Consider the following 13,842-nt stretch of genomic DNA (forward strand, 5'->3'; position numbering starts at 1 on the left):
TAAAAGGTTTTTCACAGAAAGTTACTAAACCAAATAATTAGCAATTCAGGATCTGTTTGTTCAGACACTGTTCTACTAGAGTTCCGATGAGATTTGGGGTCTTATGGAGCTTTCAGACCTACCTTGTTTAGTCCAGATCTTCTCACTTTTCAGTTTGAGCCCATTAAACTTGGTCTTTCTGGTGTGAAAATGTCCAAAAACAGGGTTTTAAAGGATTTAAAGTCTACAAAGACAGTTGTTTTACAATGGCTTGCTTATTGATAACTATGTTTAACATATTACCCTTTGTGGTGATGTCATACTTCAGTAAGCAGTGTGCACAGTGTCTTGCAAAAACCACACCCAAACTCTCTCTCTGTTATATACACACACACACACACACACACACACACACACACAGAGAAAGACACTAATGCATGTTCCCGGTGGAGAGTTATGAGGAAGATGAGCCGTCTGTAATCAGATTCCAATAATGGACAGAGTGCTGCAGCTTCAATGATACACACACACACACACACACACACCATCTTCCTGTCCACGAGAGTACTGTCAAGTATCCAAACCCTAAAATATGATTACATTTGCTGATTATAATCTCTGCTCTATAATGGAAATACTGACCCTCCCAGCAGCCAGCAGTTCAGCAGCCCCACCTATTTACCTATTTACCTTATATCTGTTAGCCCCTCCCATTAGTGTATTAGTGTACTATACTAGTTTAGTCCCACACATTCAATCAGTTTACCTTATCTATTTAGCCTACAGCAGTTTACCCCCTCTATTATTCAATCTACAGCATCTGAGCCCCTCCCATTCAACCTACAACACCAACCTTCTTTTTATAAGAATAAATTCTTAAACACTATAAATTAGGTGTGGGCAGTATTATATCGTATACAGTATATCGTGACACAGAAATATCATGATATTAAAAATCCATATCGTGATAATAGGGCTGTTCTGTCTTAAAAGTAGTCTATTATTTACTGTGAAGCTTTAGGTGTATTTATTGTATAATTGTTTTAGTTTGCAGTTTATATGCATGCACTAAATATTCTGCAATATTTTTTGCTGCATTATATTATTTTATGCTATATTATTTATTTTGCCACATTATGATTATACTGTTATACTATTATACTATATTCCTGAAATGAATGAATTATTTTAGTTTTCCTATATCGCCAAGTATATCATTAAAATCGCAAAAATACCCTGAAATATCATGATATTATTTTAAAGCCATATCGCCCACCTCTACTATAAATAAAAATTAAGATTAAAATACCTTTAACTCTAAAATCCTACATAACATGCCCAGGCAGGACTTTTTTATTTTTTTTGTCCATGGTACCATGTTCTCCCCATATACTTTCATGTGTGCCATTCATTGGTCTCATCAGTGTCTGTGATAGGACCAGGTGGGGTTATCTGGGTGGTACACTGCACATGGGGCCAAGATGGGGCCAGTGTGAGATTATGGTGGGCAGTAATGATTGGGCCCATTTGGAAAGCCCAACACATTACAGTACAAACCCACTCAGAGCCCATGTACACCTGGAGCCCACCTACAGCACTGGGTCAGGAGGTGCATAGTAGGAAAATATAGGATTTGGGCTCTTTATTAAAACAGAGCTGGTCTTTAGTGTAGTGCGTAGGAGTGTGTTTGTGTGTTTGTGAGTGAGAGAGAGGGATGTAGTGTGTGTGTGTGTGTGTGTGTGTGTGAGTGGATGCTAGTATGAGTCAGTGTGTATAATGTAAAATGTATGCTGTGTCGTCCTGCTCTACATTCTCTCTCTCTCTCTCTGTGTTATTGTGAAAATGTGGAGCTCGATCCATCTTTAACTAACCAACTTATAACCAAAACAGATTTTTGAGCAGAGTTTTATTGCGATTTTCAAAATTGAGTAATCACAGTTTTACATACAGACATTTTATCTTTTTAATCTAAAATAACCGTAAACGCTACTCATTTCTGAAGTGTTTATCCATCTTACCTTGCTTACCGGCGCCTCCCACAGACTAACCTGCGCATATTTTCTAAACATTCCGCTGAGGACTGAGCTTATACCGAAAAAACTGGGATAAAGCATACCGCTTCTTAAAACTGAAACATTATCGCTCGCCGGTGACGATCTGCGATTAATTGTGGAAAACAATAATAATCTCTTCTTTAAAGTTTCTTCTGTGACTCGTTAAGTGCATTTTCTCTCAATTGTCAGTCACAAACCTGCATTCTGAAGTATAATCCAGTGTCCATCAGTGTGTAAGTGACTCCGTGGCTGTGTATTTTTTTTTTTTAGGCCATAATCGCCCACTTTATCACGCAACTTTAACTGGAATGCTCCGGTCAGATTTTCAACCGGGAAAGTTAAGGGAGCTTACCAACTCCGATATTAGCATGATGGCTATCAGGTTGTAACTAATCCGATGTTTCTGTGGTTGAGAACTGCTAGTACAGACAGAGACAGACAGAAAGACAAAGCTAAATGGTGGCAATAAGTTTTACGGCCTGCTAAACACATTATGTGGGTGTGTTTGGATTGTTAAGGGCTCAAAAACTCTTCTGGTGTTTCTGGATGAGGAAGACAGAAGGATAGAAAGAGAGACAGAGAAAGAGAGAGAGAGAGAGTGCTAATTAGTGGCTGTAAGCTTTTACTGCCTGATAACCACATTAGCCTAGTAGTTAATCAGGTGGGTGTGTTCGGTTTGTTATGCGCGCAAAAACTCAAAGACTGCTGGTGTTTCTTGACGTGGAATAGAGAGGGATTTGATGTATAGATAGAGAGAGAGAGAGAGTGGAAAAAATGAAAGTGTGTGCTAACTGGTGGCTATAAATTGTATTACATGTTCGCCATATTGGATGTTTCTGAGCTTCGGTTGGGTTTCTGGGTGTGGAAGACAGACAGACAGGAGTATGTGGAAGACAGAAGGATAGAAAGACAGAGTGCTAATTGGTTGCTAAAAGCTTTTATTGCCTGTTAACTACATTAGCCTGGTAGCTAATCAACCCGGTGTGTTCAGATTGTTAAGGGCTCAAAATCTCTGCTGGTGTTTCTTGGTGTGGAAAAGAGATGGATGGACAGACAGACAGATGGATGGAGGAAATACAGGTGATTATAGTTCAAACAGCTTCATAGATTCTGTCTCCCATAGTTTGTGGGGGTAGAAGCTGAGTGTGTTGATATACTGGTATTTAAAATGTACTGGTCTAGTACCAGTTGACCAGTATATCAGAATTCCAATAATTCCAACAATACATATTGGTTTATTTTAGGATGTATTATTCTAGTGCTAGTGTTGTGCTGGTTGACCAGTTTACCAGTGTTTGGATCACAACATATACAGGATTATACTGGTCTAGTGGTGCTATTTTGCTTGTTGACCAGTAATACCCCAGTGAATACTGGTTTATACTGGTATACGTGGACTCCAATGGTTTTTGAAACTGGTTTCTGATCTTGTTTAGTTTGTTTTCCTGTGGCTGGCCCCATTAGCGTTCACACTCAGATTGACCCATTAGACAGGAGTAGCCACGCCCACTTGTAGCAGGAGTAGGCCCCACCCAGTGGCAAGGGTAAGCTCTGGGTGGTGATGGGTTGAAAACTGGGTGATGTCTGACTATATTTGACATGTAGCTTAACGCAATTCATTCAGCCCTGCCTTAAGGGGTGGAGTCAGACTTGGGGGGGGGGGGGGGGGTGGAGTTCTGAAATTTTACTAGTTTATCAGTTGTGCCAGGCTGTTTTTTGTGTGTGTGTGTGTGTGTGTGTGTGTGTGTTATGTAGTGTGTAAATAAAGAAGTCTCAGAGGACAGCAGCACTCAGACCTCCACTCTGACCGGTTCTGATTGGCCGACCAAAGCAGCTGGAGAGCGCATCTCTTATGCTTAATAATTCATCAACCTCCAATCAGGGTTTCCCGTAAGACGAATGGGGGAGGGACTAATCAATAACTGTCTGAGGCCTATCAGGAAGAGCTGAGTAGTACAGTTGGACTGGAACCAGTTTACCCAAACTATGTGTGCAGGTGTTCCTGACTGGGAGAGAGAGAGAGAGAGAGAGAGAGAGAGAGTTTAGTGTGATGCTAGCTTGACCATTTAAGAGGTATCATTGTTCTGAGAGAGAGAAAGAGAGAGAGAGAGAGACATACACAGATCAATAAAAGTATGCAGGATCCAGACAGGACAGCAATCACATTGTTAGCCTACACAAACACACACACACACACACACACACACACACACACACACACACACACACTGCCCTTCACAGAGAGTAGGCTAATAGAATATGTGTGTTAGTAACTGTGTGTGTGTGTGTGTGTGTCCGTCAGTTGTGGAACAGCATCGTTTTTGTTACTTTGTAGGAACGAGTGTCTGACATCTTTGTACGGTAGTTTGCGCTCTCCTATATTCAACATCCATCCTAGCAACCACCTGCTTTACCATAACAACCACCTTAAATAGTTTGGCAACCACTTAGCACAACAAAGCATCATCTTATATAGCGTAGCTACTCCTCCTCACAACCATTTGCAGCATCCTAGCAACTAGGGCTGCAACTAATAAATATTTGGGTAGTCGACTAATCTGATTATTTTTTATTATTATTTTCGATTAGTCGATTAGTCAACGATTATTTCTGCCATGTTCTAAATCTCTAAAAATGATAGAAACAGCTGAACATGTGGTTTAAAAGGCATTTAAATGTCTATATGTTGTTTAAGCATAGAAATTACTGATATTTAGTGAGTAAATATGTAATCTGTTGTGTACTACAATGAAATTTGTAGTCGACAAATTTAAATAATTAACATTGTCAATTATATTGACTAATCGTTGCAGCCCTGTTAGCAACCACTTACTGTACCATAACAACAAGCTTAAATAGCATGGCAACCACTTAGCACAAAGAAGCTACTACCAACTTTTATAGTGTAGCTACTACACTGCCCTTCAAAAAGATTGGAACAGGGAGGTAAATCCCTTAATTTGTGTTTTGTTGCCCAGGTGTGTACTGTTACATTGTTTATTCAAACAATAAATAGGGTTTTGTCTGTGTATTTATACTTAGTAGAGGAGTAACTAACATGAAAACACGTGAGAAAGGGTAAAAAGCTATTGTAAAGCTAAAAGAAAATCGAAAAATCAATTAGAGCTATTGCACAAATGTTCTAAAGAAGAAAGTCATCACTGGTGTACTAAGTGAATAGATGTTGACCAGATAGACCAAGGAAAACAACAGCTGGTAATGACGTGCGTAATATTCAAATTCCATTTGTCCCACCCCTTTGTGCGCCCCCCCACCAGCACATGCCTCCTCTGATACATGTGAAGTCAGTCACCCCTTTTTCGAGCTGCTGCTGATGAAGCTAGCGCGCTCAGAGGAAAGCACAGTGGCTAGGTTCCGATACATCAGCTCACAGATCCCTCGTGTTGCCCTGTGCCACCTTCAATTGTGATAGGGAGATAGCGCCATCTACCCATCCGGAGGCAAAAATGCCAATTGTGCTCCCTCTGGGTGCCGGCAGCTGATAGCAAAGCTGCATCAGATTTCTGTATCTCTCTCTTTCTCTCTTTCAGTCTTTTTTTTATCTTTCTTCCTCTCTCTCTCTCTTTCACTTTCTCTCAGGCAGTTGCTCTCCTCCCACGCATCCTCTGTTATCTTTCCACCCCCCGTTTGTTTTCGCACACAGTGATGATTACAGTTACAGCAGTTTTACACTCTGACAGCTCCCCCCTGTTAAACACTACTGTGTCTGTGTGTGAGATTTCAGGTCATGTGATGTAATCTATTATTAACGAGTGTGAGGCCTTCTTGTTTACAGCCCAATAGGCCGAAGCACCTGAAACGTCCACAAATCATTTGCTCTTTAAGGATATATATGCATATTCTGTGTGTGTAAATGAGCTCTGTGCTGATTGGCTGAGGGAAGAAACCTGATGTTTGTGTGTGAGAGAAAGACAGAGAGAGCAGATTCTGTGATCTGCACTTCAAAGGAATGTAAATGTAAGTGTAAATGAGCTGGTTTGTACTGGTATGATGTAAACTACAGTTCATTCTGTGTCCAGTAGGGGCTGTAGGCAGTGATTTTTGCTATCAATTGTCAGATTGATGCATCAGGACAGTTGGAACTGGTAGAAGTGTGGTCCTCAAAAAAAAAATGGTCCTCAAATTATAAAAATACTTTTATTTGCACATTTAAATATCGTCCAATATAAAATGGCATTGTGACAGACTTATCATACACCCATCAAAGCAGATTAGATTTTATCACCATGTCCAGTGTTTGTTTTAGGCCCTTCACATTATTCAATTTCACACTGCTGTTTTGTACATGTGCAGCAATTTAGTGATGTTTCATGTAAAGTTTCAGTTTCATCTTTGCCAGAATAGATAGCCAAAAGCAGTGTGTAAGACTGGTGGAGGAGAAGATGATGCAAAGATGCATGAAAACTGTAATTAAAAAACGGTTATTCCACCAAATATTGATTTCTGAACTCTTAAAACTTTATGAATATGAACTTGTTTTCTTTGCGTTATTTGAGGTCTGAAAGCTCTGCATCTTTTTTGTTTTTTCAGCCATTTCTCACTTTCTGTAAATAAATGCTCTAAATTACAATATTTTTATGTGGAATTTGGGAGAAATGTTGTCTGTAGTTTATAGAATAAAACAACAATGTTCATTTTACTCAAACATAAACCTATAAATAGCAAAATCAGAGAAACTGATTCAGAAACTGAGGTTGTCGCTTAATTTAAAGGATCAGTAAAAGGTTTTACTGTATACATGACTGCAATTGACTGAATTTATGATTTTTTTGGTCGCAATAACTGAATTAAAGGCAGCGCGGTATAGCCCAGCAAAGTCTGGGCACTGGATTAGCTAACTGTACCAATAGAGCATCACTAAGCAGCAGGTTTGAAATGTAGCTAACTGATGGTAATCACAGCAGCCCTGTAACAGATCATTAGTGAAAAAGTGCTTCTTCCTCAGAGCTTCTTAAACTGCAGCCCAAACAGTTAGAAATACATTTTCCTCAAACTATTACGACTTTATTCTCGTAATATTATGACTTTATTCTCACCGTCAGCTGCCAGGTCAGCCAGCCCAAGTGTGTATCGATGCTCAGTGTGGGAGGGGTGTGTAGCACCCCCATTCTGCATTTTAGTGTAGTATAGTCCCGCCCAGTCTGACCAGCTTTCTTCTGGGTGGGAGGATGGTGCATGATTGGGGTCTCTCTCTTTCTCTCTCTGGGTGTGGTCTCGGCTGTGTGTAGTGTGGTGTGTGTGTCTCCCTCTAGTGGTGACACACACTCAAACACTCACACACACTCGCAGCAGTTCACAGTGCTCTCTGAGAGCTTAGTGCATTAGTGTATATGTGTGTGTGTGCTCTTATGAAAGATGAATGTGTTGCAGTAATGACTCACTGAGAGCTGCAGTGTGTGTGTGTGTGTGTGGTTTCTGAACATTAGTATTTCAGGAAGAGCAGAAGCACAGAGTCAGCTCTGCGGATATTAACACACTCATTAACACACACACACACACACACACACAGGATGAGAGAGTGTCAGAGCAAGCTGCTGTGTTGGATTTCTATTAGAAGTATTTACAGAATAAAAGTCCTCACAGCTTCCTGTATTAAATAATTAACAGATAACAGCAGGTCCAGCCCTTCTCTAGTGTTTAGACTATATGTCAGTTATGTATTGTTTGACTAGGTGTTTTGTCTTGTGTTTTTCTTGTATTTAGTTGTTTTCACAATATAACTAGATAACTGGTTGTTATAGTTATAGATGATGCTAGGGGGTTACAGTGTGGTTTAATGGATATTTATCCTATGTGTCATTAACCAGTGTGTATGTATCCAGTGTGTAGTTTTTATCAGTAAATATTTATCCAAAGTGTCATTAACCAGTGTGTATTTATCCAGTGTGTAGTTTTTATAAGTAGATATGTATCATATGTGTCATTAACCAGTGTGTATTTATCCAGTGTGTAGTTTTTATCAGTGGATATTTATCCAATGTGTCATTAACCCAGTGTGTATTTATCCAATGTATATTTATCCTTTGTGTATATATTTAGTGGATATGTATCCTATGTGTTATTAACCAGTGTGTATTTATCCAGTGTGTAGTTTTTCCCCCAGTGGATATTTATCCTGTTTATATTATACAAGTGCCTGATGTTTATCAGTAGAATGTTTTTAACATATACTCTTGATCCGGTCTGTATTTATGCAGTATGTATTTATCCAGGGTGTACAAGTTCTTAATGTGTGATTAGGCCTGGTTACCCAAACCACAGGACATCATCACAGGTCTTGTGGAGTCCATCCCCTGATGGGTCAGAAGTTATGTTATGTGATAGGTGGGCTTAATGTTATGGCTGATCATTGTATGTACGTCAACTGTGTGGTGATTGTTCCAGTATGTAATGTTTGCCCGTTGTATTCAGTCGTTTAAAACCTGAGCATTCTGGGTAATATATTGCAAATGTAGAGCTTATGATGAGATGTAGTCCTGAGGGGAGGGAGTCTGTATGTGTTTATGTTTATCTGATATCTGGCGTCAGTGTGTCTGACAGATGCTGTAGTTCATCAGTGCATTGACTTTCTGTTCCACTAACACACACACACACACACACACACACTCACAGTAAAGCAAAGCACTTAGGGCGGTCAGCAGGGGGCAGCATAGCACTTAGTATCTTAGTGCATCTGCAGTGGAGAGAACTACATTACAGATTGCACCCAAAGTATCTGGACACCCTTCTGCCGTGTTATTTAATTTTATTTAAATGTCTGACTAAGTTGTGGGCTGGGTGTAAAGCTCTCCCCATCATTGAGCTCTGGAGAAGTGTTAAACTGTGTTGCAGTTTCACCCAATACGTTTGGTATGATTTATTATATTATCACCCAAAATCAGTGTCTTATCTCAGTGATGAGCAAAATAGAATATAAAATTAAATCCTTCTCACTGCATTGTTCATTGTACTAACATCTAGTGTAAAATCTTCTCAGAGGAGTAGCTTTTACTAAAGTTAAAGCAGCAGTATGTATGATTTCCTTGATTTTTGATCTTTTTAAAGAAGTAAAATTACAGCTTGAAACTCACTGCAGCGCTGCATTGAGGTGTAATAGGAGGAATAGCGGTGCTCTCGTGTCTGTGCCGGAGCTCCTCTGAGCTCAAAACAGACTCTGTAAGTTTTCCGAGGCGGCCGCGACCAACGCTCGCGAGAACTGCGACCTGCTTTCCGACCTTTAGTTCTAATGAAACATTTGCACCCATGGTGCTTCTGAGACAGAAGGGAGGGCTTCAGATGGTGGGATACCCATGTAAATGTGAGAGGGGGGGGAGGGGTGGGTGGGTGCTTCATCCTCATGATTTTTTGTCCTTAGTTGGAGTCTGGTTTCTTCTCTTGATGCTAATAGGGGCTGCACATGGCCGAGAAAGCTTCTCCTGGACTTTATCCATTGGTCCAGGGGTATACATCCATGAGGGGGGTGGCGTTCATCATTGGTGGCCTTGGTCATCTCTACTTGACTGGAGATTTCCTGTCTCACATCAGCAGGTGCAGTGCCAGAAAGGACGTGCAGGTTGTTTGTGTTGGTGGGCTTCAGGCAACCAGTGATCAAACGGCAGGTGTTGTTCAAATGTCCAAGTAGTGTAAAGACCTTTGAAAGAGACTGAGAGGCAGTGGTTGCTAGTTGACCTCACTCTCTCTCTCTTTCTCTTTCTCTCTTTCCCTTCTAAGTCAGTATTGTAAAGGCCAAGGTAGTGTTGCTACCTTACAGAGACATTCTTTGTAAGCCTTGCTCTGTGTTGGCGAGCATTGTCCTGTTAAAAATGACTTTCAGAAGCCTTTGCTTAGCTGTTGTACGCAGTGGCTCCCCAGATCATTACACCAGCAGTTTAGGCAGTGTGTTGCTTTAAACAAAAAGGCAAGGCATCCATACTCAAAACTGCCTGCTGTCGAATCCTAAACAGAACCAGGATACAGTCCATAGCAGTCCTGGTGATCCACAGAGGTGTTCGTGGCTGGCTGCAATCAGCCTAGATGGTGGGCCGTTTGTCGACTGGTCCAATGATGCACCCCCACTTAAAGTCTGTCAACTAGGCAAAATGAGTTAAAGTGCAATGAAGTGGCATATCTAGCTGTCAACGTTCTCTCACCAGGCGTTACACTATTCAAACGTGGCCTCTGAGAGCCTGGAAAGCATTTTCACGCCCTCTTGTGGCAAGAGCCAGTGTCTAATCAGACCACAGTTAGAATCATGTAAATGACTGTAACCATTGCAGACTGGGGTTGGTTCAATTCCCCCAACCACTATCCTTTTTGTTTAACAGGACATCTGTCTAATGCTGTAAACCAGCACTTTACCACTTTTGGCTAAATCTCTCACACACACACACACACACACACACACACACACACACACAAACACACACACACACATACACACACACACACAGCATTGCTAAGCTTTGAATAGCACATCCCAGCATGTGTCCACATCTGGAACTGCCTTGCCATCCCCTCTCTCTCTCTCTCTCTCTCTCTCTCTCTCTCTCTCTCATCTCTTTCTCTCTCTCACACACACACACACACACACACACACACACACACACACACATTCAGGGCAGGTGAGGGAGGTTTCAGTCTAACCCTTCAGACCATCAGATTGGACTGTGTGTGTGTGTGTCAGTGTGTACCGCTGCAGTCTCTGAGCAGTGTTCACTGCCACCTGTCCACTCTCTCGCTGTCGTGAGAGGTGCTGCGGCTGTGTGTGTGTGTGTGTGTGTGTGTTTGTGTGTGTGATGTCATGGCTCATGCGGCAGCTCACCTGAAGAAGGCGCGAGAGCTAGAGCAGATTTCTGAACTGCGAGCGCTCGCCAAAGCACGAGAGAAACGCCAGCGGCACCGCGAGAGGGCTGAGCGCAGGCGGCAGGTAACACACACACACACACACACACACACAGACCAACGCACACACTCTACTGCATAAACACACCGGGACAGCTGGGTGCAGGTACAGGACACCTTTATGTGCAGGCTGAGGCAGGACTCTCAGGGCTGCTGTAAACTCTGTGGGTGTGTGTGTGTGTGTGTAAGTGATTGTATGCTGTATTGCAGTGTTCATAATCATAATCACTGTTGTAGTAGCTGTAACTCTGAGCATGTGGCTGTGGAGCTCTGAGGGGATTATGGGACAGCAGGTCTGTGTCTCTTTCTGCAGATCAGCTCCAAAGTAATAATAATAAAAAACCTGCATATTACCTTTTTTTGCTTTTGTCAATTGTATGAATCTAGCAGTTATTCTTTATACTATACTGTGTTAAAATTCCATGATAATGGGGTGGGTTGTAGGACTGCAATTTATGATTATTTTGGAAGTCGACTAATCTGATCGTTATTTTTTGATTAGTCAATTAGTCAACTGTTATTTTTGACAAGTTCTCTATCTTTAAATATGATGGGAACAGCTGAACATGCAATTTAAAAGGCATTTTAAGGCATTTTACCCATGACAATTTTTAAATAATCAATATTGTCGATTATATTGACTAAGCATTGCAGCCCTAAAAGGTTAATGGGTTGGTTACAACCCATAGTTAGTGGTTGTGGTTTGTTTTTTGGGGATTTTTCTGGCCATCTTGGAAATCATGTTTTGTGGGCGTGTTTTTGGGCGTGGCTGTTGACAAGTTGGTGTGCATGTGGGCAAATTTGTAGGTTTGCCGTTGGACATGTGGATCTGTGGGTGTGCTGGGTACAGTGATGGTATAGTTACTTTGAAAAAGTAATTCGATTACTGATTACTGATTACTCCTTTAAAAAGTAACTTAGTTACTTTATGGATTACTTGATTTTAAAAGTAACTAAGTTACTTTACAAGTTACTTTATTAGTTACTTTCAGCAGCTGCAGACACCACCTCCCGCTGCCTTAACATTAACATTATAACCAGTTTTGCCAATACTCCCTTTATTGGAAAATGCATTTTTAACAGCAACAATTTCCTAAAAATATTTTTTTTTTTATAATGATAAAAAAATTAACTTAACATAAATATATTTTTTTATAAAAAATAAAATATGGTCTTTCTTGATTTTACTAAACATAAATACTTGTTTTTATAAAAAATATATAAAATAAAGAAAGTCTTTTTTGACCTGACATATTTAACACTGTAAAACTGAACATTGAACTTGTTGTTCTCTGCAGGGCAGCAGGGAGTGGTTTTATAAAACAGAACCGTGTATATGGTCTAGACCAGGGATCACATATTTGCAGACTGCGGTCCGGGTCCGGACCCAGACGTTGTCCAATACGGACCCATACCGGACCCAACTACTGAGAAGGATTTAATTCTGACAGTGTTCATTTAAAGCACCGGAACTTTTCTTGTCTTTACGGTATGTGCGCTCTGCGCCACAGTGAACTTCCAATCACGTGTGGCGTAAAATCTTTAAATGCTCTCCTCTGCCAATCAAATTTGTGGCAGACCGCTGCCCTGGCTAGTGAATTGGGACGCGGCCACAAAAAAAACGCCTTTATAAAGAGATAGGGAGCCCGAGAACAGGCGAAAAACGAAAACGGGCGGAAACTAAAGACACGCCGAGCGCGAGAGAGAGAGACAGGGGAGAAAGCGAGACGCGTGTGATTGGGGAAGAGCGGAGGGGGAATGGTTAAGGGAGCGGTGTGTGTGTGTGTGTGGAAGAGATGAGGTGGAGAGAGAGAGAGAGTAACACACAGTGACTTAAATAAGTAACTTTAATCTGATTACTGGATTGGAAATAGTAACGCGTTAGATTACTCGTTACTGAAAAAAAGGGTCAGATTAGAGTAACGCGTTACTAAGTGGGCTGGGTAGTGGGCATGTTGGTGGCTAGGGATCAGATTGAGCAAAAAAAATGAATTCATACAGTATGTGAAAAGAACACACATTTCTATTTGACTGATTGAGTACTAAATGGTGGGAGACATTTCAGCCCAGTCTGCTATGCATGTGTGTTCATTCACAATTTCCAGGCCCATTCTACAAGAGCCAATCAGAGACGAGCGCTGGGTTCTTTTTGTCCGGTCGATCCTCCGGGCAGCCCCAGGCCAGTCTCTGACCCACACCCTCCATTACTGTGGCTCTGACCTGGTAAATCACAGAGAGCATTAATGGACTGGAGCACTTTGGGACAGCACGGTTCAGAAGAGCAAGACTGTTTACTTTCTGCCTTTACTGAAAACAGACACAGCCGGCCCCGCCATCAGAGCTTGGCGTCGCCACGACCGGGCAAGACCATGGCCTGGCTTTGGCCAGGTGTGACCACAGTCCACGGTAACCACGGCCTAGTGGAGATGTTGCATTTACAGTAGAAGAAGACGCTGGTTTCCACTTTTGCCAACAGGACATTTGGCATCTAAGGCGAGAGGGACATTTCCGAGGTCAGAGGTCACAGCCTCACCGGTGAAGGTTGTAAATAACTTCAAGAACCTGCTGTTTTGCAGTTATCTGCAGATTCCCCTGTGGAGGCGCATTCCGGCCAAGAGGCGCAGGGCAGGTGCCCCATTGTGCCCAAGAACAGCAGCACCAGGCTGCTCTTGGCATGGCGAGGTTAAAAATAACCCCAAGTGGATGGGACAGTTTGTTTCATCTCTGAGAGACACCACAGTGGCCACTCCAAACTCAGCAAGCCACAGAGAAGTGAGAAACCCTCTTCTTCGGGGGAAAACTTCTTCAGGGAAGACAACAAGACATATTCACAGACCAACAGGCAGGTCTAGGAGGTATCAGAGGGAAGGTTCTTGCTCCAGCACTGGTCCGACTAAGGAGATGATGA

At 41.7% G+C, this 13,842-nt stretch overlaps 1 protein-coding gene across 12 annotated transcripts in view; it reads left to right on the top strand.

Moving 5' to 3' along the window:
* ank2a (ankyrin 2a, neuronal) overlaps window positions 1-13,842 on the top strand; it is a 78,784-nt gene that overhangs the window by 3,215 nt on the left and 61,727 nt on the right. For 7 of the 12 annotated variants that reach the window (XM_049472098.1, XM_022681595.2, XM_049472102.1 and 4 more), the window contains exon 1: window positions 10,689-10,959. The exons of 1 other annotated variant lie outside the window; for it this stretch is intronic. In XM_049472098.1, coding sequence (XP_049328055.1) covers window positions 10,834-10,959 — 126 coding nt within the window. In that variant the 5' untranslated portion in view covers window positions 10,689-10,833. Of the gene's footprint in view, window positions 1-10,688; window positions 10,960-13,842 lie in introns of those variants that run through there. 4 more of the 12 variants (XM_049472105.1, XM_049472106.1, XM_049472107.1 and 1 more) reach the window with 4 other exon arrangements.

This window comes from Astyanax mexicanus, chromosome 25, assembly GCF_023375975.1.
Source record: "Astyanax mexicanus isolate ESR-SI-001 chromosome 25, AstMex3_surface, whole genome shotgun sequence".
In the NCBI taxonomy this organism is placed as follows: Eukaryota; Metazoa; Chordata; class Actinopteri; order Characiformes; family Acestrorhamphidae; genus Astyanax; species Astyanax mexicanus.